Here is a 27,562-nt window from a genome sequence, read left to right on the forward strand (position 1 = left end):
GTATGAAAATAAAAGTGTTTTTCAATTAATTAATTAATTTTATTCACTCATTCATTCACTTAATTTTTAAATTTTAGCCTGAAATTTCATTCCACCAAAGTAATCAAAGACATAAAGAGCAGAAAGAAACTAATCTAAGTATGCAGATGTTTAGCTAATAAATTTCTATCAACTCTACGTTATAAGTCTAAGTTAAAAGCTATAATGCCTACAATAGAGTAAAACAATTAGTAATTAGCCCATTAAATAGTAATAACTATCATTGAGTTTCTTTAAGGCTTTCATATTTTTTTCGAATTAGATACTCAAATTTTTATTTCTATGTAATGAATATGTAAATTTTAATACTTAAAATAATTTAATTTTTATCTGTTTTATTTTGAAAAATGATTCATTCTTTTTAAAATAAAAATAAATATTAATTTATATTTAATAAAGTTTATTTTAACATATTTATTCAATTTCTTATTTTATTATATTTTGATTTGTTTCCATGTTAATATTTAACGATATAATTGAAGAGATGTTAGTATATTTGAAAAATAATTAAATCTTCTTTTTTATTGGCTAAATTAATCAAATTTCTTTGAATTAAGCTCTATAAATAGTGACACTCAAAGTCACTTTTGCATAAATAGTTTCACATTAAAATAAAAACACCAGTTTTTAGTTAAAAAGCAAACCTCTCAGCCTACTCTTAGTAAGTTAATAACCCAGTCAACCCCCCTAATCGCAAAGCGTTAATCAATAGCAAAAATGTCCAAAGCATTATAAAGCTAATTACTCAAAACAATCTCAGTGAAAATCCCCAAGGATTGCCAGATTCAAAAGGTAAATTTGAAAGAAATAATCAAATTGATGTTCAGCTAGAAAAAATATTTCTAAGATTTGGAGTACTTAAGTAGTGGTGCTTACGCTCTTGTCTTGAAAGCTAAGAACACTTAAGAAAATCGTATTGTTGCGCTTAAATTCCTAACATCTACGAACTAAGAGGATGCGAATGGAATCGAATCTATTAAAAAAGAATATGAAATGCTTCAAAAGTTTGGCTAATCTGATTTTTTGGTAAATGTCTATGATTGCTTCTATTTAATGGAAGAAGATGTAGAAGAGGATGAAGAAGGTAACGAAAAAACCATCTTAACAGAAGAGAAATCCTTTTTTGTGATGGAAATGGAGCTTTGCAAGTGTAATCAACATTATAATTTTCATCCATTTTTTTTTAGTCTCCCCATTTTTTTTAAAAACTATGAAGAATATCTTAAAATATGAAACAATATTATTTTTTTTATCACTTTTATAATAATTGAAGTTCCGCCATTTTAAAAAAGTTGATTTGTTTCTAAGTATCTTTGGATTTGATTAATTTTTTAGAAAGAATAGATTTGCGCTAAGCTGATTTAATTAATTAATTTTGAAAATATAATAGAAATTGTTTATTTTATAAAATTTTATTACTTTTAATTTTTAAAATACCCCACAAATACCACAAATAAGGTTTTTTTTAATTAAATTTTCATTGAATTTTATAAGGTTTCTTAATTAAACCTTCTAGAAGATTAATTAATCAAAATTTTATAATCTATTCCCCCATTATAACAATTAGAAATTTAATTTTATAAAATATTAAATTTTATTTTTAATAATTGACAATATTTAATGAATAAAATTTATATAAATTAAATTAAATAAATATTTCTTTAAAAATTTTTTGAATTAAATAATTTAATAATAGTTTTTATATTTTAATTTAAAATAAATCAAACTTTTTCTAATTTAATTTAATTATTTAATTATTTATTTTTAAATAATTTAATTAAATATTAATTAAAAAAAAATGATTAATTATTTAATTTAATAAAAAATATATTAAGATGTAAAGAAAATTAGTTTCAATTATTTAATTAAATTTAATAAAATTGATTATTAATTTTAATTTATTTTTAAAAATGTTTTCATTCAACTTTTAATTTCAAATAACAAAACTTTTTGAATACTTTTCTATTATTTATTAACTAATAAAAATATTTGTATTTTATAAATAGAAAATCTTAAACAGCTCTTCGATTTTTTCAGAAATACATAGTCACCTCCTAATGAAATAAAGGAAGTAATAGCTATTCAAATGTTAGAAGGATTGAATAACCTTCATGTCAAAAATATCATGCACAGGGATATCAAACCTCACAATTTCCTAGTTTCCCCTTCTCAAACTTATGGATTTACCATCAAGCTCTGTAAAAAATTTTAATTATCACTAAATTTATCAATTTAAAAAATTATTAAAACTAAAGGTGATTTAGGTTTTGCATCTGCAGTAACAAAATCGAAAAGCCATTATCTATCAAAGGTAAACATAGAAATATTATTTAAAATTAATCTTACATCATTTTAATTTATAGAAAGGAACTGATGCTTACTTCGCTCCTGAGGTAGAAAAGGGATAATCAAGAATTCAGGTTTTTAAATAAAACTAATCTTTAAATTATTAATTTAATTTTAATGCTTAAAAGTCGGACATCTTTTCTCTAGGGCTAGTTTTACTTGAGCTAGATAATCTGAATGTGCTAAATGATAATTGGATTGACTTGGATACAAAGGCAGAAATTCATAAAGGAAAAGCAATAGCTTCGAAATATTAGATTGATAGAAAGTCTAATATTTATAAAATAGCTGAGATTTGCTTAAAACCAAATTATTTAGAAAGGAAAAGTTCAGGAGACCTACTTTATGAGCTTATTAATCTTCATGGATAACCACTGAAATTCATACTCAGGTCTATGATATTAAAAGTAATAAATGCATTTATCATTATTATTATAAATAATTTTCCATTAAAAAACAATTAAAAGATAATATATTACATTAAATATCTGTGAATAGTTTTTAAAATATTAAAAATATATTAAATATAAGTTTAGACAACAAATATTAACTATTATTTTTTTAATGATAGGAACAAATTCCGTAGTAATCATAATATATGGTAAAAACATAATCATATTAATTTTTTACATTCTAAATTATTAATTTTAAGTTTGATAATAATTTTTTTTCTAAGCAAATTTAATTTGAAAAATAGGCACAGATATTGCTTGATAACACAGATTAAAAAATAAAGAAAAAAGATACTGAAAAACAATTTGTAAATAAAGAAATACTATCTAAACTATTACAAAGTCTATTTGAAAATAATAAATATGTAAATAATTTCCAAATTCTTAATTTTGGAAGCTTTGGTATGGTATTATCTACTAAAAAAGTTAACTTGAACAACAAGGAAATAGCATTAAAAATACAAAAGATTGTAAATGATTAAGAAATTTAAAATGAAATTAGAATAATGTAATAGTTGAAAACTCCATTAGTAGTCTAGCTATATGACCATTATGTCATAGAAAAAGCTACAGCACCTGAAAAATATGTAGTTTTCGAATTAGAAAAGTGTTCATGTAAATTTTTATATTTCAATTTATAAAATTTTTATTTTAGTTTTTTATTAAATTAAATCTTAATTTTAAATACACCACTTAAAGTATTTTAGTAGCATATTAATAATAAGTGATAAATTATGCATTTATTATTGAGGTTTTTATATTTATAATAATTTTATTATATCATTTATTGTAAAAAAGGTTCACTCTAAGATTATCTCGAAAGATAAACAAAAGAAGGAGAATTTAGTGATGAATAAAAACTGAATATTGCACTCTAAATAATTGACTCTGTCAATTATATTCATTGTTTCAATATTATTCATAGAGATATTAAACCTGAAAATTTTTTGGTTTGTTTGGATGGCAATCAACTTGAAATCAAACTGTGTAATTAACACTGATATTTTTTAATTTTTAAAAATAAGTTAATCATTTTAATATTAGGCGATTTTGGATTATCAGTTTAACTTGGAAAAGATTGTGAATAAATTGAAGTATAATGTGTAAACTTTTTAGTTACTATGTAAAAATCAAGAGATTTTAATATATTTTTAGATGGTAGGAAATATGACGTACAGTGCACCTGAAATTATAGCTAAAGAAGATGATTAAAATAAAATATATTCTAAAAAAGTAATTATTGTTATAGTTACTTATAAATAAATATACTAATTTTTTTTTTCAGTCTGATTCTTACTCAGTAGGATTACTATTATCTTTGCTTGACAATTACTTAATTTTAAATGAAATAGTAGGAATTACATTCCCAAGTATGGCTTTTGAATAATAAAATGAGCCTTTTAATAACATAAATATTAAGCGAAACTCTGAAATATTTAAATTTATTAAACTCTTAGTTGTCTGGGAAAGAGTAAACAGAGCGTCTCTTTCTACTATTGTTGAATAAAATACAAACTAATTCAAATCAAACTAAAATAAGATGAAAAAAATTTTATCATAGGATTATTTAGGTCCTATATAAAATGTTGAGACTGTAAACATAGGATCTGTTGCACCATTAATTTCTTAAAATTAAATTCCAATTTAAGACATCAAGAAAATACTGATAATTAGTATGAAGGAATTATATAAAATTACAGAATTTCAAGTTGTTGAAATATATTTAAAGTAATTATATTAAAATTAATTTAAATTATAAATAAAATATCATTTAAGAATTCGAATATAAGACTTAATTAACAGTTTATACTTTTTCATAGAAATTAAGAAACATTTAATTTTAATCATAGATGATGAATAATTCCTTTCTATAAAAAATTAAAGATAAAATTCTTATAAATTATTACAATTTACAAGAAAAAATAAACTTTATCATTTTGTTTATTAATAAAATTTATTGATATTGAGGTGGTAAATAAAATTGAAAAATATTTTATATGTAAAAAAATGGCATTAAATTGAGTTAGAACTAAAAATAGTTAAAAATTGGTATAAAATTTTGCCCACTAATTAAAAATAAATTAAAGTTGTTAAGAAAACTTTTTTTTAGAACTAATTGATAATTGTGTGCTTGTCTTTTACTTAATTGCTTATTAATTTATTTACTTACTAAATTACTAACCAAATAAAATATAACGAATTTCTTTACTTACTCATCACAACACAACTATAATACTAACGAAAGCCATAGTTTTTTACCATCATTTCTCCTCCATTTTTATTTAATTCGTTATTTATTCTTATATTTCAAGATACAATAATATTGGTGCAGAGGGTGCAAAAGATTTAGGCACAGGAATAGCCTAGTGCAAGAATATCACAACTTTGACGCTTGATTTATAGTAAAAATTTAATTGATTGATTGATAAACTAAATATTGATTATTTTAAGCTTTTGACTTAGTTATTATCTAATTAAGCCACCTTGTCATTTAATAACTTGCTTATTCATTTATTTACTTACTAACTTACTAACCAAATAAAATATAACGAATTTCTTTACTTACTCATCACAACACAACTATAATACTAACGAAAGCCATAGTTTTTTACCATCCTTTCTCCTCCATATTTATTTAATTCGTTATTTATTCTTATATTTCAAGTTGGAATTATATTGGTGAAGGGGGTGCAAAAGATTTAGGCACAGGAATAGCCTAGTGCAAGTATATCACAACTTTGACACTTAACTTAAGGTAAAAATTTAATTGATTGATTGATAAACTAAATATTGATTATTTTAAGCTTTTGACTTAGTTATTAGCTAATTAAACCAGCTTGTCATTTACTAACTTGCTTATTCATTTATTTACTTACTAACTTACTAACCAAATAAAATATAACAAATTTCTTTACTTACTCATCACAACACAACTAAAATACTAACGAAAGCCATAGTTTTTTACCATCCTTTCTCCTCCATATTTATTTAATTCGTTATTTATTCTTATATTTCAAGAGAAAATAAAATTGGTGCAAAAGGTGCAAAAGATTTAGGCACAGGAATAGCCTAGTGCAAGAATATCACAACTTTGACGCTTTATTTATAGTAAAAATTTAATTGATTGATTGATTGATAAACTAAATATTGATTATTTTAAGCTTTTGACTTAGTTATTAGCTAATTAAGCCAGCTTGTCATTTACTAACTTGCTTATTCATTTATTTACTTACTAACTTACTAACCAAATAAAATATAACGAATTTCTTTACTTACTCATCACAACACAACTAAAATACTAACGAAAGCCATAGTTTTTTACCATCCTTTCTCCTCCATATTTATTTAATTCGTTATTTATTCTTATATTTCAAGATACAATAATATTGGTGCAGAGGGTGCAAAAGATTTAGGCACAGGAATAGCCTAGTGCAAGAATATCACAACTTTGACGCTTGATTTATAGTAAAAATTTAATTGATTGATTGATAAACTAAATATTGATTATTTTAAGCTTTTGACTTAGTTATTAGCTAATTAAACCAGCTTGTCATTTACTAACTTGCTTATTCATTTATTTACTTACTAACTTACTAACCAAATAAAATATAACGAATTTCTTTACTTACTCATCACAACACAACTAAAATACTAACGAAGCCATAGTTTTTTACCATCCTTTCTCCTCCATATTTATTTAATTCGTTATTTATTCTTATATTTCAAGATACAATAATATTGGTGCAGAGGGTGCAAAAGATTTAGGCACAGGAATAGCCTAGTGCAAGAATATCACAACTTTGACGCTTTCTTTATAGTAAAAATTTAATTGATTGATTGATAAACTAAATATTGATTATTTTAAGCTTTTGACTTAGTTATTAGCTAATTAAGCCAGCTTGTCATTTACTAACTTGCTTATTCATTTATTTACTTACTAACTTACTAACCAAATAAAATATAACGAATTTCTTTACTTACTCATCACAACACAACTATAATACTAACGAAAGCCATAGTTTTTTACCATCCTTTCTCCTCCATATTTATTTAATTCGTTTATTTATTCTTATAATTCAAGTGGGAATAAAATTGGTGCAGAATAGAATAGAAATACTCGCACATAAATATGCACTCAGAATACATCTTAAATAAGATATTTAATAATAATTATATATATTTATACTTATATTATTTTTTTTATAAACATTTGAAACAACACTAAAACATTGAAACATAGAAACATAAAAACATAGAAACATAAAAACACAAAATCTATGCACTTTAAGCATAATTAACTTTTTTTATCATTACTAGATTTATTTAAAACATAATTATATTTATAAAAATATAAAATAATTTTCAATAATTTTTCAGTTATGAAAATAATTAAAAATTCTTAGTTATAATCTTAAAACTATTAATTAATTATTTATTTCTTTAAAAATGTTTATTAGATACTGTGGTTTAGATTATGATGCGAAAATTTAACTAAAGAAATTTCTAGAAAATTAATTATAAGCTAAGGTAAAATATAATTAGTTAAATTCATAAAAAATTGATTTATTTAAACTAATAAAATAGATAACTATCTATTGACAATCAGCGAAAAGTTAAATATAACAAACCTGAACTTTAATAATTTATATATTAAAAAATTAAACTCTACATAAATAATTATGTTTCATTAAAATATTTATTTTTTATTTTGTTTTTTATAAATGTATTGATTAATTAGATAATGATTTTTACTTATAGATTGATTGATACCCTAATAACTTTGTTTAAATCTAATCTGAAATATCTGAAAATATTTTATTTATATACATATGAGCTGATGTTATTAATAGATATAATTTATTAGAAATATAATTATCAGTCACTTTCAATATCGGTTTAAATATGTCAAACAATAACTATTATTATTTTATATATTTATGGCAATTTAATTATTTATGGTTATAATTACTTCTCTCTCATTATTTAATTAAAAATTATAAAATAGCTTTTATTTTCAGAAAACTATTTCAAAATTATTAAAAATAATATTTAATTTTATCTAATCTTTATCTTCATATTCATCATTATAAAATGTGTGGTCTATACCTAAGAATTTTTTTCAAATACCTATTAAATAAGAATTAATTATGATTGGTTTAAATAAGAAACTTACGATAATTAATTATCCTATTGCAAATTTATAATCCAATCAAAAACTAGATTGAATATTTAATTTTTTATTCAATTTTAGAAATGGAGTAACTAACAATAGAATAATTATCTGAATTTAACTTTTTTAATAATTTTTAATGTTACAAATAGACATTAAGAAAAAATTAAAAGATTTACTCTAAATCTTGTTAAATTTAAGTATTTTTTATTAGTTTTTTTAACTTTACCCATAAATTTCTAATCTAGTAAATAAAATGAGTAAAGCAAAAAAAAAAGGGCATATTTCAAATGTTTTACATAATATAAATAAATTAATTATTTGTGTATAAATTAAATAAAATCTTAATTTTTTACTTATTTATGTATTTTTTAAAGCACGATTGGATAATTAGATTATATTTTAAATTTAATTACCAAGTTAAATTGATAATTAATATATTTTCATAATAAGTTTGAGTAATTATACATATCTTCAGAGCGAATCTGTATGGATATAGCATCAATTTATAAGCTTAAAATATAAATGTAGGAATTAATTTTTAAAATTTAAAGTAATTTACTTACTTTGTTTAAATTTATTTTCATTTTATAAAAATTTTCATAAAATGATATTTGCACTAACTAAATTAATGATTTTACACTAAACTAGATTTTAATATAAATGAATTATGTTTACATTAAACTAGATTTTAATAATATTTAATATACTTTTTATTAATAAATTTCATCAATTAATATAATCAAAGTAAAAACGGTATAATTTATTTTATAGTTTTTGATTACTATATTTTGAAAAACATATACCAGTTAAAAGCAATAATATCTTTCAATAAATTAAGAAATATGAGAATCACTTTAATTTTTATTATTGCACTTTCTTTAATATTTACTTCTTCATTAGGAGCTAGAAGCTATAAAAAGAAAGATGATTAACCAACTGCAACTAATAGTACAGCATCTGCAAACGAAAATAAATCTTCTGAAAGTAGTTCATAGGATGATTCTGAAGAAAACAATATTTAAGATAATATTGGATAAGCAAGATAAGGTAATCATTTGCATACACTAAAAAATACTATGAATTGAAGTACACAAACTTTTTAATTAAAAGATGGGACTAAAGCTGTTGGAGATGTCTTTGGAAATGTAGGTGATTCTGTTGGAAATTTAGGTTAAGCAGGCAATTAGTTAGGTTAGGGTATTAATAATGTTGGTAATAATTATCTTTTTAAAATAATTAACTCTACTTATATTTTGTTTATTAAATTAAAAGCTAATGATCTTGGTCAGACTAGTAGCAGTATTGGCGAAGTAGTTTAAGATCAAGTTGATGAAACTTAATGTAATTATTTATTTATTTATTAAATTAGCTTCAATAATTATATTGAAAACTAAGCATATTTAAATGGAGAGACTGAAAATGATAATAATCTAGAGTAAACAAAGCATGAAAAAGAAGGAAATAAGCATCATAAAAAAGATAAATAAAATAAAAAAGAAATTAATAAACTAATTATGAAGAATAATGATAGCAAATATGGAGCTAAAACTAAAATAGGCAGATAAAATAGTAGAAAATATAAGCAAGATAAATAATTATGAAGTAATAATAAATTAATTCTTAGAATATATCATTTAGAATATTTTTTAAATAAAGAAACACATAAAAGAAAGCCAAATATGTTATAAAAATGAGGTCATTTTTCTCAAAAAGTAAAAGATTTTTGGCTCAAAAGATATTAGGAATAAGTAATATCATAGATAATAATTGAAACTATATAGTTAAATAAAGGTTATCGACTAAGCTATATGAGATATTTTAGATTAAATTAATAGTTAGAGCTTTAATAAAATAGACTTTATTTATTTTTATAATTTATGTAATTTATAATTTGCATAAAAATGAATGAGGTATATTTTATAAAAGATTAAATTATGATCATTATTTTGAGTATTTGTGTAAAATTAAAAGTTAAATTTAAATATTTTTTGCTGAAGCAACAGTAAGAAAATTAGTATTTTGAAAAATAGAAAAAACAAATAAAGATCAATAATTATTTGCTCAAATAAAATCTTGAAATGCATTTTAAATGTAAATTTTTTTTAATTTTTAAATATTTTTTGTAAGGAGTTTATTTATTTGATAAGAAAAATTTAAAATATTTTAAATTAGAGTTTTATAAGAAAGAAACTAAGAAAAATTTATTTAAATAAATTAAAATTTTCATTCTTTATTTTAAAAATGTTTTTTAATGATTGTTTTTAATGAATTATTTTAGTGAAAATATATTTTTTAAAAATAAGTGAATTAATAATATAAAATTTATATTTTTTAGCAAAATTAGGGAAATGAATCAAATTAAAAAAGATTAAATTTAAAAAAAAGAATGCATAGAATTATAAATGCAAATTGCATGCCAAATAATTTATAATTTTTATATATAATATATACTGTCATTCCTTATTAATTAAGGATTATTTATATTAAAGCCTCTTACTAAGATTTTCTAGATTAAGACCCTCAATAAAACATAAAATCAGGGGAGTTTTAAACCTTAATTAATGAAGTTTGATGGTATATTAAGTTTTCATTTCAGATTTTTTTATTTTCCTTCATCAATTTTATTCTATTTAGTGATCTCCTTTCTGTAGGATTAATTGAAAGAACTTTATTATAGAACTCAAGGGCTTTTTCATATTAGTCTTTTTTCTCGTAAACAAGCCCTGAATTGTAAAGAGATAACTCGTATTTAGGATTTATTTCAAGAGCTTTGTTGTATTGTTCAAGTGCTTAATCATTCTTTCCTTGATCATAGTAAATAAGTCCTATGTTATTATATGCTATTTCATTATTAGGTTCAATTTCTAAAATCTTTTAATAGTATTCAGTGGCTTGCTCATAAGAGGCTTTGTCTGAATAGATGTTACCTAATTATATGTAAGAATTTACATACTTAGGATCTAGTTCAATCGCCTTTTTATGGCTAGAAATAGCTTCATCAACCATACTTTTATCTTCATATACTCTAGCTAATTCATAGTAAATATCAGCAGATTACTAAACTGAATTATAAAACTCTTTAGCTTCCTCAGTCATTTTTTAATTTATATATAGAGTCATTAAAGCACTTATAGAATCTAAACTATTGGGTTTATGTTCAATGGCTTTTTTGTAGCATTCAATTGCCTCTTCAAATTGTTCATTTTCTTCATAAACTAAACCGAGTTTATCATAAGCCTCAGAATACTTTGGATCGATTTCAATAGCTTTTTTTAAGCACTTTATGCATTCCTAATCCTTCATCTAATTATAATATTTAAAACCTTGATTGTAATAGTCTTCTGCAGTTTAAAGATCTTTCTTTTATTCATCGCCATCTTCATAATCATCATCATAATCTTCTGGCTCTGATACTTCATCCTCTTTGGTTTAGTTATCTATTTTGTCTCCATTATTCTTTTTTATTAGGTTAATTCTATTAAGAGTTTTCTTGTCTTTTGGGTTTATTTTAAGAACTTTTTTATAGCATTCAAGAGCTTTGTCAAAATCCTTTTTTTACTCATAAACTAAACCAGAATTGTAATAGGAGAGGTCATAATTAGGGTCCAGTTCTAGAGCTTTATTGTAGTACTCGATTGCTTTGTCATCCATTTTCTACTTGTAATGTACAAGTCCTATATTATTATAAGCTACTGCTTTTTGAGGATTTATTTGTATTATTTTTTGGTAGCATTCGAGTGCTTAATCGTATTCTGCTTTACCTAAGTGTAAATTACCTAGTTCGATGTAAGCATTGATATAAAGAGGATCTAGTTCTATAGCTTTTTAGAAGTAATCAATAGCTTCTTCGGTCATTTTACATTCTGAATAAATAGTTGCTAGTTCATAGTAAGTTTCTAAGCATTTAGGAATTTGATTGAAAAATTCCTTTGCTTCATTTACCATAAATTTATCTTAGTATATTTTCACTAAACTACGAATGCATTCCATTCCTTTTGGATTAACTTTAATTCCTTTTTAGTAAAATTCTATAGCCTCATCAAACTTTTTCTATTATGAGTAGACAAAACCTAACCTTTCATAAGCTGCATAATAGTTTGGATCTATTTCAATAGCTTTTTTTAGGCATTCTATTGATTTATCATCTTCCATTTGCATATAATAAAGGAAAGCTTAGCTATATTGTTACTCTGCAGTTGATTTGTTGCTAGAACCAAATTTATTTTGTAAATCGTCAAGGAAGTCAAATCCGTTATTTGAAGAATTATTCTTTTTCTATAGAGCTCTTTTTCTTGCAAGGGATCTAGATTCAGTAGGGTTGATTTCAAGAACTTTATTGTAACACTCAAGAGCTTTGTCTGTTTAATTTTTTCTTTCGTAAACAAGTCCAGAGTTGTAAAGTGATAATTCATATTTCGGATTAATTTCTAAAGCTTTGTTAAATTATTCAAGAGCTTCATCATTCATATTTTAATCGAAATAAACTAGCCCTATATTATTATAGGCCACTGGTTTTTGAGGATCAATTTCTAATATTTTCTTATATGTTTCAAGTGCTTGGTCAAACATAGGTTTATCTAGATAAGCGTTACCTAATTGAATGTAAGCATTAATATACTTTGAGTCTAATTCAATTGCTCTTTAGTAGCTTCCTATAGCTTCATCAAGCATATTTTAGTCTTAGTAAACCCTTCCCAAATGATAATGAGTTTCAACGCATTTAGGCACATAGTCGTAGAACTCTTTAGCCTCGTTTATCATTTTTCTATCCAAATAATAATTCATCACTGCTTCCATAGCAGCAAAGCACTTAGGATTTACTTCTATAGCTTTTTTGTAAGATTAAATAGCTTCTTCATACTTTCTATTTGCTTTTAATACAAGACCTAGTTTGTCGTAGGCTTCAGAGTAGTTTGGATCTAATTCAATAGCCTTATTTAAGCACTTGATTGATTCATCATCATTCAATTCAGTGTAATATTTATACCCTTCTTCATAGTAATCTTTAGCAGTTTAAAGATTTTTCTCCTACTACTCTTCTTTGTCAGTTCCTTAAGCTTATTTTCCAGTTTTCTTTTTCAGTTTATTTAGTCTGCTTAATGTATTCTTATGAGCTGGATTGATTTCAAGAGCTCTATTATAGCATTCAAGAGCCTTATCTTTCTAATGTTTTTTTTCATAAACCAGCCCTGAATTGTATATAGATAACTCATATTCAGGGTCTGCTTCTATAGCTTTATTGAATTATTCAAGTGCCTCGTCTAGCATGTTTTATCTTAAATATATAAGGCCTATATTATTATACGCGACTGGTTCTTTTGAGTCTATTTCTATTATTTTTTAATAGCACTCCATGGCTTAATCGTATAACGGTTTATCTAAATAAGCGTTGCCTAATTAGATATAAGCATTAATGTATTTAGAGTCTAACTCAAGTACTTTTTTATAGTAGACAATAGATTCATCAAGCATATTTTGATCTTAGTAAACTTTTGCTAATTTATAATAAGCATCAAGGTTTTTAGGAACTTATTCAGAGAATTCTTTAGCTTCTTTAATCATTTTTTTATCTAAATACATGTTCATCACTGTCTCCATAGCAGAATAAAATTTTGGGTTGAGTTCGAATGCTTTTTTGTAGTGGGTAATAGATTCGTCAAACATCTTTTTTTCTTTATAAACTAAACCAAGTTTATCATATGCTTCATAGAAATTTGGGTCTATTTCTAAAGCTTTTTTCAGACATTCTATGGCTTTGTCATCATTCTATTATTAATAGTAGTCAAAGCCTTCATAATAATAATCGTCTGCTGTTGAAAGAACTTTCTTTTTATCTTTTTTAAATATATCTTTAAAAAGACTAAACTCTTTATCATCTTTTGAAGTTTGCTTGTTTTGTTAGATCACCTTTATTCTATTAAGAGATTTTTTTTCAGTGGGATTTATTTCTAATGTTTTATAAAAGAATTCAAGAGCTTTATCTTATTCTCCTTTTTTTTCATAAACCAATCCGCTGTTGAAAAGGGCTAATTCGTAATGAGGATCGACATCAAGAGCCTTTTTATAATATTCAAGCGCTGCATCATACAATCCTTACTTGTTATAGACAACTCCAACATTGTTATAAGCAACAGCTTTTTTAGGATCTATTTCTATTATTTTTTTATAGGAATCAAGAGCTAAATCAAATTGCAATTTGTCTAAATAAGAATTTCCTAAATAAATGTAGGAGTTAATATGACTAGGGTCTAATTATATTGCTTTTTTATAATTTACTATAGCGTCATCAAGCATATTTTACTCTTCATATGTTCTTCCTAATTCATAATAAGCTTCAGTGCATTTTGGAACGAATTCGCAAAATTCCTAAGCTTCTTTAATCATTTTTTTGTCCAAATATAGATTCATCACAGCTTTCATAGCACTGAAGCATTTAGGATTGATTTCAATAGCTTTTTTGTAATTTTCAACTGCTTCATCAAATTTTTTATTAGTTTTGTGCAGTAGACCTAATTTTTCATATGCTTAAAAGTAATTTAGGTCCAATTCTAAGGCTTTTTTGTAACAGTTTATGGACTCTTCATCCTTCATTTAATTGTAATACTTAAATCCTTAATCAAGATAATCCTTGGCAGTTTCAAGTTTTTACTCTTACTCTTATTCTTTCTTTTTTAATATCTCCATTCTTGCTAAAGTTTTCTTTTCAGTTGGGTTTATAGCAAGTACTTGGTTATATAACTCAAGAGCTTTATCTTTTTAATTTTTCTTTTCATAAACCAAGCCTGAGTTGTAAATAGATAGCTCATATTTTGGATTCACTTCAAGAGCTTTGTTGAAATATTCTAGTGCCTAATCATCGATATTTTATCTGAAATAGACAAGACCCATATTATTGTAAGCAACTGCCTGTTTAGAATCTATATTTAAAATATTTTAGTAGCACTCAAGCGCCTTCTCATAATCAGGCTTGTTTAAGTAGAGACTTCCTAGCAAAATATGTGCATCAATGTCATTAGGGTCTAATTCAAGTACTTTCTTATAATTTGTAACTGATTCTTCAAACATATTTTGAGATTTGTACACGTCAGCAAATTCATAGTAAGTATCTAAATTTTTGGGTACTTCATCATAGAAGGCTTTAGCTTCATCGAGCATTTTTCTATCCAAGTAAATATTCATAACTGTCTTTATAATATCTAAACAATCAGGGTTTATTTCTAAAACTTTTTTATAGTTAACAATAGCTTCATCAAACATCTTTTTCTCTTTGTAAATAAGGCCTAATTTGTCATAGGCTTCATAATAGTTTGGATCTAACTCTAGAGCTTTTTATAAGCATTCTATTGATTATTCATCCTTCAACTAAATGTAATATTTGTAACCTTATTAATAAAATTCCTTTGCAGTTTTTGGAGTTTTATCTTCCTATTGATTTTTTTAATTTATTTAAAAAATTCTTACTTTTGCCTTTTTATCATTTGGTTTTATTTAAAGAACTTTTTAATAACACTCAAGTGCTTTATCGTTTTGGTTTTTTTATTGATACACAAGCCCGGTGTAGTAAATTGCTAATTCATAGTTTGGATTTATTTCTAAGGCTTTGTTAAAATTTTCAATAGCTTAATCATAACTTTTCTAAGTATAATACATAAATCCAATGCCATTGAATATTGCAGCATTATTAGCATCAATTTCTTCAGCTTTAGAAAAGCATTCAAGAGCTTTTTCATTGATTCCTTTAGCAGAATAGATGCTACCCAATCCAAGATAAGATTTTATGCATTTTGGATCTAACTCGATTGCTGCTAAATAGAAACGAATAGCCTCTTCCATCTACTTGATAGCCTAGTTAAGCTGTCCTAAGTTACAGAAAGCTTAAGTATATTTTGGATTCAGCTATATAGTCTTTTCATAGCATTTGATACACTCTTTTATCATATTAGTTTAAACAAAAAGCTCATCTTCAAATAGGGTGCTCAAATTGCTATCATTAACTTTATTGTAACATTCAAAAGCTTCAGATTACATGTTCTTTTAAGAATAAGCATTTCCTTGTCTTATAAAAGTAGTAATGTGATTTGGGTTCATCTCTTCAGTTTTCTTGTAATATTCCAAGGCTTCTTCTAGCATATTTTTTGATTCATATGTTGCTCCTAAGTTGTAGTAAATTAAGTAATCAGTTGTATCAAGCTATAATCTTTTTTTAAAGTAATCTAAGGCCTCATCATACATATTTTTCAAGTAATAAATGTATCCTAAATTGTTTAGGGCACTTAAATTATTCTCCTCGATTGCTAATACATTTTGATAGCAAGCAATTGCTTCATCATAGTTTTTCAAAATTGTTTATAGCATTGCCAAACTAACATAAGAGTAGGTGTATTTTGGGTTTATTTCTATTGCTTTTTTGTAGCATTCAATAGCTTCAGTAGTATTTCCTTATAATTCATAAACTTCTGCACTTCTATAATAAGCTTTATAATAATTTGGATCTACTTGAATGGCTTTTTTAAAACAGGATTGAGCTTCATCAAACATTTTTTAGTCAGAGTAAATTATACCTAAGTTAAGATAGGCATTAGTATACTCTGGATTTAGCTCTATAACTTTTTTATATGTTTTGACAGCTTCTTCATTCATATCTTTATCTTGATATAAAAAGGCTAACTAAAAATGATCGTAATGACTATATGGATCGATTTAAATTATTTTTTTGAAGCATTCAATACCCTCGTCTGCCAAATTCTACTCAATGCAAAGATCTCCCAAATTTGTCAGAGATTTAAGAAATTTAGGATTCATTTCTATTGATTTCTTGTAACTTTCAATAGCATTTTATATTAAATTTTATTTTTCATAAGCAAGCGCAGAGTTGTGGTAGGCCTTGTGATATTAAGGATCTACATCAAGTGCTTTCTTATAATACTCAAGTGCTTCTGTGATCATATTTTTATGATAATAGACAAGTCCTATGTTATTATAAGAATCAGGGCTTTTTGGATTAATTTCAATGGCTTTTTGAAAATAAGTAAGTGCTTCATCATCTTTTTATTCTTCATAGTATAGTAACCCTAGATTAAACTGAGCGTTAAAATATTTAGGATCTATTTCAATAGCTTTTTTGTAATGCTTGATAGCCTCCTCCTTCTTACTTGTATTCTAGTAAACATACCCAAGCCTTTCATAAGCTTCTACACAATTCTAATCAATTTCTATAGCTTTTTTGAGATATTTGATAGAATCTTCAATTTTATAATCAGTATAGTAGTTACGAGCTAGGCTGATATAAGTATTAACATAATTAGGATCAATATTAAGTATGTTCTTATAGCAATCGTAAGCTTAATCGATCATGTTTTTGCTTTCGTAAGCAAATCCTAAGTTGTGATGAGCTTCTGTAAAATTTGGATCTATTTCGATAGCTTTTTTAAAGCACTATATAGCTTTATTTGTAAGATTTTATTTTTTATAAGCAAAACCTAATCTTTCATGAGCCTTAGCGCTTTTAGGGTCTATTTCTAGAGCTTTTTAAAGGCATGCAACTGCTTCGTCAAGCATTTTTTTTTGTAAATAATTTTCAGCTTTGCAGATGTAGGCATTTAAATAGTTGGGATTTTTTTCGATTGCTCTGTTAAGAAACTCGAGAGATTCATCATGCTGTTTCTTTGACTGATGAATTAAGCCAAGATTATAGAGAGCTTCTACATTGCTAGCGTCTACTTCTAGAACCTTTTTGTAGCATTCAATAGCCTCCTCAAGCAAATTCTACTTTTAAAAATCAAGAGCCTTATCACAGAGAGATTGACTATCTTCCATTCCACAGCTTTTTCTAATATTTAAATTAGATTTGGTTGATTAAATTCTAGTTTATTAGTTTGAATAGATATTTAAAAGATATTTTTTATGATAATTATTATAAACACTAAATTGCGATAGAGCTATTTCAAGCTTTTATTTGTTCTACAAGATTTTATTATCAGGAATTATCTGTGTAAAGATATTTATTTGTTCACTAAATTGAAATAATCAATAGAAACAAATGATAGATCAGATTGAGAATAAATAAAAGTATTAATGTAATCCAAAAATCAAATATAGTTCATTGAATTCTTTATAATGATCACAAGCCACACAAGAAAAAGGATATATAAAAATTTCATAGTAAGCACAAATTAAACCAAAATGCTAAGAACTAATTAATTATATGTGCTATGTTAATTTACCAATAGAATACTTAGATAGCAAAGATAATAATATTTTATATTTTAAATAGTAAAAAATAAATTTTTACTACTTAATACTTTTATATAAAAAACAAAATATATTAATATTTAATTAATTAGTTTGTTTCTTTATTAATATTGTCAACAATTTTTAATATAGAAAATTAACTTATTTTATTTGTTTGCAGTTGTTTTAGGCAGCAACTTATAACTTGATTGAATTAAAACGATTAATTTATTAAATATTTAAAATATAATTTAAAGAATTCTATTCTATTAAAAGTTGGCTATTGATTTTTCTTAGAATCATTAATCTTACAATGTATTTCAAATATTTAGGATCAATTTTATTCAAAAATTTTTATGATCAGAATATCTCAGAACTGTAGTTTAAGATAAGAAAGATTATTGTTTCTACCAATACAAAAGAAATTTTCTAGCGAAAATAAATAAATGGTTGAGTGTTTAAGAGAGTATTTTACAATTACAAATAATGAATGACTAAAAAACTAAATAAATTGAATCAATAAATCTTCTCCTTAAATCGTAATTATATGGAATATAAAATAATATCCTTGAATTTTTTTGGATAAAATATTTATCAATAAATTAAAAAAAATCAATAAAATGGATAAAAATTATATTGATATTCATAAAAAAATATATTATTCTCAATCAAATCTCTGAAATTCAAATGTTTATTATCATAATTTAAATTTTATTACAAAAATTTTAAATCATTTAAGTTAGAATTATAAAATTTAAGGATTGTAATTGCAAATAAATCCATTAATTTATTTTAAATGTAGCTTTTGATTGGAAGATTAAATTTCTTAGCCTTTAATTAAGACTGACAATTTTTAAATGCTTTTCTTTTTTGTGAATTTGAAAGAAATTTTGGGAAAATATTTTTATTATTATAAAATAAAATTGAATAGTCACATGAATAAAATAGATAAATAAATAAGCATAATTTTTAAATATTAAATTAATTTAACTAATTTAAATTTTACTTTTAAAATAAGTTATAAATTCCATAAAAAATATAAATAAAATATTAAAAATATTTTATAATTTAAGGTTTTTCTTTAAAAAAATGAAGAAATTAAAAAATATTTTAAAATTTAAAAGTAAATTGTTGTGCAGTTGTAATGAGAGTAATGTATTTTTTACCTTATTTTCAAATAATACTTTTATAGTAGATTTTCTCACTAAATTAATTCTAAAAATATTTTTTATTTAATTCATTCTGAAAGTTGAAAGTGAAATATTTGCAAAATATTATTTTAAATTAATATTAAAATTTATAAATTGAAGAACAATAAAAAAATATTTATTTTCATATTTGATATTTAGAAATAAATGTTTATTTTTTGATAGATATTTAGAAATAAATATGTTTATTATTATGTTTTCAAATTAATATTAAAAAATATTTATTTTAATTATGAGAAAAATTAGACATAAGTTAATGTTTAATCATAAGAAGGCTTATTTATGAGAATAATAATATAAAAAATTAAAGGTTCGTTCATATATCAAGCTACCAAATTAAAACTCTTATTTGATCTTTTTATTAATTAAGGCAGGCTTTTAGATAAAAAAAAAATGAATTTTACATGATAATTTAATGCCTATATTGAGTTTTTTTAGATATTGATTTAATTAATATTTTTTTGAAGGGTTTTTAAAAACTAAAAAAAAGTGGTATTATTTCGATAAATTTTAGAAAGGCATTTAGAATAATATCTATATATATTATCTTTTTAACAATTTATTCAATAAAAATAAATTTTAGTTACTTTAATATGTAAATAGATTATGTATTCTACATAAAAAATTTAAAAATTAAGTCATTAATAAAAAATGGGAACTTTGAATTCATTAAGATCCTCAATCAAGTATAAAATCTTATGGGATTGGTTGCTTAATAAATAAATCTTCATTTCAGATTTTTTTATTTTGTTTCATCAATTTTATTCTATTTAGTGATCTCCTTTCTGTAGGATTAATTGAAAGAACTTTATTATAGAACTCAAGGGCTTTTTCATATTAGTCTTTTTTCTCGTAAACAAGCCCTGAATTGTAAAGAGATAACTCGTATTTAGGATTTATTTCAAGAGCTTTGTTGTATTGTTCAAGTGCTTAATCATACTTTCCTTGATCATAGTAAATAAGTCCTATGTTATTATATGCTATTTCATTATTAGGTTCAATTTCTAAAATCTTTTAAAAGTATTCAATGGCTTGCTCATAAGAAGCTTTTTCTGAATAAATGTTACCTAATTATATGTAAGAATTTACATACTTAGGATCTAATTCAATAGCCTTTTTATGACTAGAAATAGCTTCATCGACCATACTTTTATCTTCATATACTCTACCTAATTCATAGTAAATATCAGCAGATTACGAAACTGAATTATAAAACTCTTTAGCTTCATCAGTCATTTTTTAATTTATATAGATAGTCATTAAAGCACTAATACAATCTAAATTATTGGGTTTATGTTCAATGGCTTTTTTGTAGCATTCAATTGCCTCTTCAAATTGTTCATTTTCTTCATAAACTAAACCGAGTTTATCATAAGCCTCAGAATACTTTGGATCGATTTCAATAGCTTTTTTTAAGCACTTTATGCATTCCTAATCCTTCATCTAATTATAATATTTAAAACCTTGATTGTAATAGTCTTCTGCAGTTTAAAGATCTTTCTTTTATTCATCGCCATCTTCATAATCATCATCATAATCTTCTGGTTCTGATCCTTCATCTTCTTGAGCTTAATTATCAATTTTGTCTCCATTATTCTTTTTTATTAGGTTAATTCTATTAAGAGTTTTCTTATCTTTTGGGTTTATTTAAAGAACTTTTTTATAGCATTCAAGAGCTTTGTCAAAATCCTTTTTTTACTCATAAACTAAACCAGAGTTGTAATAGGAGAGGTCATAATTAGGGTCCAGTTCTAGAGCTTTATTGTAGTACTCGATTGCTTTGTCATCCATTTTCTACTTGTAATGTACAAGTCCTATATTATTATAAGCTACTGCTTTTTGAGGATTTATTTGTATTATTTTTTGGTAGCATTCGAGTGCTTAATCGTATTCTGCTTTACCTAAGTATAAATTACCTAGTTCGATGTAAGCATTGATATAAAGAGGATCTAGTTCTATAGCTTTTTAGAAGTAATCAATAGCTTCTTCGGTCATTTTACATTCTGAATAAATAGTTGCTAGTTCATAGTAAGTTTCTAAGTATTTAGGAATTTGATTGAAAAATTCCTTTGCTTCATTTTCCATATTTTTATCTTAGTATATTTTCACTAAACTACGAATGCATTCCATTCCTTTTGGATTAACTTTAATTCCTTTTTAGTAAAATTCTATAGCCTCATCAAACTTTTTCTTTTTTGAGTAGACAAAACCTAACATTTCATAAGCTGCATAATAGTTTGGATCTATTTCAATAGCTTTTTTTAGGCATTCTATTGATTTATCATCTTCCATTTGCATATAATAATGGAAAGCTTAGTTAAATTTTTCTTCTGCAGTTGATTTGTAGCTAGGACCAAATTTATCTTGCAAATCTTTGAGGAAATCAAATCCAGTATTTGAAGAATTATTCTTTTTCAAGAGAGCTATTTTTCTTGCAAGGGATCTAGATTCAGTAGGGTTGATTTCAAGTACTTTATTGTAACACTCAAGAGCTTTTTCTGTTTAATTTTTTCTTTCGTAAGCAAGTCCAGAGTTGTAAAGTGATAATTCATATTTCGGATTAATTTCTAAAGCTTTGTTAAATTATTCAAGAGCTTCATCATTCATATTTTAATCGAAATAAACTAGCCCTATATTATTATAGGCCACTGGTTTTTGAGGATCAATTTCTAATATTTTCTTATATGTTTCAAGTGCTTGGTCAAACATAGGTTTATCTAGATAAGCGTTACCTAATTGAATGTAAGCATCGATATACTTTGAATCTAATTCTATTGCATTTTAGTAGCTTCCTATAGCTTCATCAAGCATATTTTAGTCTTAGTAAACCCTTCCCAAATGATAATGAGTTTCAGCGCATTTAGGCACATAGTCGTAGAACTCTTTAGCCTCGTTTATCATTTTACTATCCAAGTAATAATTCATCACTGCTTACATAGCAGCAAAACACTTAGGATTTACTTCTATTGCTTTTTTGTAAGATTAAATAGCTTCTTCATATTTTCTATTTTCCTTTAATACAAGGCCTAGTTTATCGTAAGCTTCAAAGTAGTTTGGATCTAATTCAATAGCTTTATTTAAGCACTTAATTGATTCATCATCATTCAATTCAGTGTAATATTTATACCCTTCTTCATAGTAATCTTTTGCGGTTTAAAGATTTATCTCCTACTACTCTTCTTTGTCAGTCTCTTAAGCTTATTTTCCACTCTTCTTCAGTACACTTATTCGGTTATATGAATTCTTATGAGCTGGATTGATTTCAAGAGCTTTATTATAGCACTCAAGAGCCTTATCTTTCTATTGTTTTTTTTCATAAACCAGCCCTGAATTGTATATAGATAATACATATTTAGGGTCTATTTCTATAGCTTTATTGAATTACTCGAGTGCTTCGTCAAGCATGTTTTGTCTTAAGTATATAAGGCCTATATTATTATACGCTACTGATTTTGTTGAGTCTATTTCTATTATTTTTTAATAACACTCCATGGCTTAATCGTATAACGGTTTATCTAAATAAGCGTTGCCTAATTAGATATAAGCATTAATATATTTAGAGTCTTACTCAAGTACTTTTTTATAGTAGACAATAGATTCATCAAGCATATTTTGATCTTAGTAAACTTTTGCTAATTTATAATAAGTATCAAGGTTTTTAGGAACTTATTCAGAGAATTCTTTAGCTTCTTTAATCATTTTTTTATCTAAATACATGTTCATCACAGTCTCCATAGCAGAATAAAATTTTGGGTTGAGTTCTAGTGCTTTTTTGTAGTGGATAATAGATTCGTCAAACATTTTTTTTACTTTATAAACTAAGCCAAGTTTATCATATGCTTCATAGAAATTTGGATCTAATTCTAATGCCTTTTTCAGACATTCTATGGCTTTATCATCATTCTATTATTGATAGTAGACTAAGCCTTCATAATAATAATCGTCTGCTGTTGAAAGAACTTTCTTTTTATCATTTTTAAATAAATCTTTAAAAAGACTAAACTCTTTATCATCTTTTGAAGTTTGCTTGTTTTGTTAGATCACCTTTATTCTATTAAGAGATTTTTTTTCAGTGGGATTTATTTCTAATGTTTTATAAAAGAATTCAAGAGCTTTATCTTATTCTCCTTTTTTTTCATAAACCAATCCGCTGTTGAAAAGGGCTAATTCGTAATGAGGATCGACATCAAGAGCCTTTTTATAATATTCAAGCGCTGCATCATACAATCCTTACTTGTTATAGACAACTCCAACATTGTTATAAGCAACAGCTTTTTTAGGATCTATTTCTATTATTTTTTTATAGGAATCAAGAGCTAAATCAAATTGCAATTTGTCTAAATAAGAATTTCCTAAATAAATGTAGGAGTTAATATGACTAGGGTCTAATTATATTGCTTTTTTATAATTTACTATAGCGTCATCAAGCATATTTTACTCTTCATATGTTCTTCCTAATTCATAATAAGCTTCAGTGCATTTTGGAACGAATTCGCAAAATTCCTAAGCTTCTTTAATCATTTTTTTGTCCAAATATAGATTCATCACAGCTTTCATAGCACTGAAGCATTTAGGATTGATTTCAATAGCTTTTTTGTAATTTTCAACTGCTTCATCAAATTTTTTATTAGTTTTGTGCAGTAGACCTAATTTTTCATATGCTTAAAAGTAATTTAGGTCCAATTCTAAGGCTTTTTTGTAACAGTTTATGGACTCTTCATCCTTCATTTAATTGTAATACTTAAATCCTTAATCAAGATAATCCTTGGCAGTTTCAAGTTTTTACTCTTACTCTTATTCTTTCTTTTTTAATATCTCCATTCTTGCTAAAGTTTTCTTTTCAGTTGGGTTTATAGCAAGTACTTGGTTATATAACTCAAGAGCTTTATCTTTTTAATTTTTCTTTTCATAAACCAAGCCTGAGTTGTAAATAGATAGCTCATATTTTGGATTCACTTCAAGAGCTTTGTTGAAATATTCTAGTGCCTAATCATCGATATTTTATCTGAAATAGACAAGACCCATATTATTGTAAGCAACTGCCTGTTTAGAATCTATATTTAAAATATTTTAGTAGCACTCAAGCGCCTTCTCATAATCAGGCTTGTTTAAGTAGAGACTTCCTAGCAAAATATGTGCATCAATGTCATTAGGGTCTAATTCAAGTACTTTCTTATAATTTGTAACTGATTCTTCAAACATATTTTGAGATTTGTACACGTCAGCAAATTCATAGTAAGTATCTAAATTTTTGGGTACTTCATCATAGAAGGCTTTAGCTTCATCGATCATTTTTCTATCCAAGTAAATATTCATAACTGTCTTTATAATATCTAAACAATGAGGGTTTATTTCTAAAACTTTTTTAAAGTTAACAATTGCTTAATCAAACATCTTTTTCTCTTTGTAAATAAGGCCTAATTTGTCATAGGCTTCATAATAGTTTGGATCTAGCTCAAGAGCTTTTTATAAGCATTCTATTGATTATTCATCCTTCAACTAAATATAATATTTATAGCCTTATTAATAAAATTCCTTTGCAGTTTTTGGAGTTTTATCTTCCTATTGATTTTTTTAATTTATTTAAAAAATTCTTACTTTTGCCTTTTTATCATTTGGTTTTATTTAAAGAACTTTTTAATAACACTCAAGTGCTTTATCGTTTTGTTTTTTTTATTCATACACAAGTCCAGTGTTGTAAATTGCTAATTCATAGTTTGGATTTATTTCTAAGGCTTTTTTAAGATTATCAAGAGCTTAGTCTAAAATTTTCCAATTATAATACATAAATCCAATACTATTAAATGTTTCAGCATTATTAGCATCAATTTCTTAAGCTTTAGAAAAGCATTCAAGAGCTTTTTCATTGATTCCTTTAGCAGAATAGATGCTACCCAATCCAAGATAGGGTTTTAAGCATTTAGGATCTAACTCGATTGCTGCTAAATAGAAACGAATTGCCTCTTCCATCTGCTTGATTGCCTAATTAAGCAGTCCTAAGTTACAGAAAGCTTAAGTATATTTTGGATTAAGTTATATTGCCTTTTCATAGCATTCAATTAACTCAACTATTATTTCAGTTTAAATAAAAAGATCATCATCGAATGTGGATTTCAAATCGCTATCTTTGACTTTATTATAACACTCAAAAGCTTCAGATTGCATATTCTTTTAAGAATAAACATTTCCTTGTCTGACAAAAGTGGCAATGAATTTTGGGTTCATCTCTTCAATTTTTTTGTAATATTCCAAGGCTTCTTCTAGCATATTTTTTGATTCATATATTGTTCCTAAGTTGTAGTAAGCGAGGTAATAACTTGAATCAAGCTATAATATTTTTTTAAAGTAATCTAAGGCCTCATCAAACATATTTTATTACTAATAAACATCCCCTAAATTGTTTAGGGCATCTAGGTTATCCTCCTCTATTGCTAATATGCTTTAATAGCAAGCTATTGCTTCATCATAGCTTTTCTAAGTTGTTTTCAGTATTGCTAAACTAAAATATGATTTAATATGTTTTGGGTTTATTTCTATTATTTTTTTATAGCATTCAATAGCTTCAGTAGTATTTCCTTTTAATTAATAAACTTCTGCACTTCTATAATAAGCATTCCAGCAATTTGGATCTATTTAAATAACTTTTTTAAAGCAGGCTTGAGCTTCATCAAACATTTTTTATTTAAAATAAATTACACCTAAGTTAATATGGGCATTAGTATACTGTGGACTTAATTCAATAACTTTTTTATATGCCTTGACAGCTTCTTCATTCATATCTTTATTTTGATATAAAAAACCTAACTAAAAATAGTCATAATGACTCTTTGGATTTATTTAAATTATTTTTTTGAAGCATTCAATACCCTCGTCTGACAAATTCTACTTAACGCAAAGATCTCCCAAATTTGTCAAAGATTTAAGAAATTTAGGATTGATTTCTATTGATTTCTTGTAACTTTCAATAGCATTTTATATTAAATTTTATTTTGCATAAGCAAGCCCAGAGTTATGGTGGGCTTTGTAATATAAAGGATTTACATCAAGTGCTTTTTTAAAATACTCAAGTGCTTCAGTTATCATATCTTTATGATAGTAGACGAGCCCTATGTTATTATAAGAATCAGAACTTTTTGGATTAATTTCAATGGCTTTTTAAAAATAGGTAAGTGCCTCATTATCTTTTTATTCTTAATAATATAGTAACCCTAGGTTAAACTGAGCATTAAAATAATTAGGATCTATTTCAATAGCTTTTTTAAAATACTTGATAGACTCCTCCTTCTTACTTATATTCTAGTAAATATACCCAAGCCTTTCATAAGCTTCTACGCAATTCTAATCCATTTCTATAGCTTTTTTGAGATATTTGATAGAATCTTCAGTTTTATATTCAATATAATAGTTACGAGCTAGGCTGATATAAGCCTTAACATAATTAGGATCTATATTAAGTATGTTTTTATAGCAATCATACGCTTAATCGATCATTTTTTTGCTTTCGTAAGTAAATCCTAAGTTGTGATGAGCTTCTGTAAAATTTGGATCTATTTCAATAGCTTTTTTTAAGCAATCTATAGCTTTATCTGTAAGATTTTATTTCTTGTAAGCAAAACCTAATCTTTCATGAGCCTTCGCGCTTTTAGGGTCTATTTCTAGAGCTTTTTAAAGGCATACAACAGCTTCTTCAATCATTTTCTTTTGTAAATAATTTTCAGCTTTGCAGATGTAGGCATTTATATAGTTAGGATTTTTTTCCACTGCTTTATTAAGAAACTCGAGAGATTCATCAAGTTGTTTCTTTGATTGATAAATTAAGCCAAGATTATAGAGAGCTTCTACATTACTATAGTCTACTTCTAGAACCTTTTTGTAGCATTCAATAGCCTCATCAATCAAATTCTACTTTTAAAAATCAAGAGCTTTATTAAATAGAGTTTCAGTATCTTCCATCTCTTAGCTTTTTGTAATATTTAAATTAGATTTGGTTTACTATATCCTATTTTAATAATTTCAAAAGATATTTAAAAGGTAAAGTTTATGATAATTATTATAAACACTAAATTAGGATAGAGATATTTCAAGCTTTTAATTGTTCTAAAAACTTTTATTAT

General features: G+C 24.7%; 4 protein-coding genes across 4 annotated transcripts; 2 read left to right on the forward strand and 2 right to left on the reverse strand. All coding sequences in view use genetic code 6, as the record gives it.

The window, feature by feature from the left end:
- Positions 1–751: 751 nt before the first annotated feature.
- Positions 752–7,507, forward strand: TTHERM_01156760 (kinase domain protein). Its single transcript, XM_001030064.3, has 15 exons — positions 752–1,189; positions 2,046–2,237; positions 2,295–2,350; positions 2,403–2,459; positions 2,514–2,792; positions 2,957–2,986; positions 3,083–3,452; positions 3,636–3,824; positions 3,882–3,940; positions 3,993–4,070; positions 4,123–4,565; positions 5,150–5,239; positions 5,503–5,592; positions 7,295–7,364; positions 7,422–7,507. The coding sequence occupies exons 1-15, from the start codon at positions 757–759 to the stop codon at positions 7,434–7,436; spliced, it is 2,451 nt and encodes an 816-aa protein (XP_001030064.3). The 5' UTR covers positions 752–756; the 3' UTR covers positions 7,437–7,507.
- Positions 7,508–8,777: 1,270 nt separating this feature from the next.
- On the forward strand, positions 8,778–9,611 carry TTHERM_01156770 (transmembrane protein, putative; the record flags this gene model as incomplete). The annotated part of the gene is made up of 4 exons (XM_001030065.2): positions 8,778–9,057; positions 9,121–9,222; positions 9,283–9,351; positions 9,406–9,611. Exons 1-4 carry the CDS (start codon positions 8,853–8,855, stop codon positions 9,609–9,611), a joined length of 582 nt encoding a protein of 193 aa, XP_001030065.2. The 5' UTR covers positions 8,778–8,852.
- Positions 9,612–10,602: 991 nt separating this feature from the next.
- On the reverse strand, positions 10,603–17,826 carry TTHERM_01156780 (SLEI family protein; the record flags this gene model as incomplete). Its single annotated transcript, XM_001030066.2, has 1 exon — positions 10,603–17,826. One exon carries the CDS (start codon positions 17,824–17,826, stop codon positions 10,603–10,605), a length of 7,224 nt encoding a protein of 2,407 aa, XP_001030066.2.
- Positions 17,827–20,180: 2,354 nt separating this feature from the next.
- TTHERM_01156790 (SLEI family protein) lies at positions 20,181–27,401 on the reverse strand (the record flags this gene model as incomplete). The annotated part of the gene is made up of 1 exon (XM_001030067.1): positions 20,181–27,401. The coding sequence occupies one exon, from the start codon at positions 27,399–27,401 to the stop codon at positions 20,181–20,183; it is 7,221 nt and encodes a 2,406-aa protein (XP_001030067.1).
- Positions 27,402–27,562: the final 161 nt, after the last annotated feature.

This window comes from Tetrahymena thermophila (genome assembly GCF_000189635.1).
Source record: "Tetrahymena thermophila SB210 genomic scaffold scf_8254472, whole genome shotgun sequence".
NCBI lineage: Eukaryota > Ciliophora > Oligohymenophorea > Hymenostomatida > Tetrahymenidae > Tetrahymena > Tetrahymena thermophila.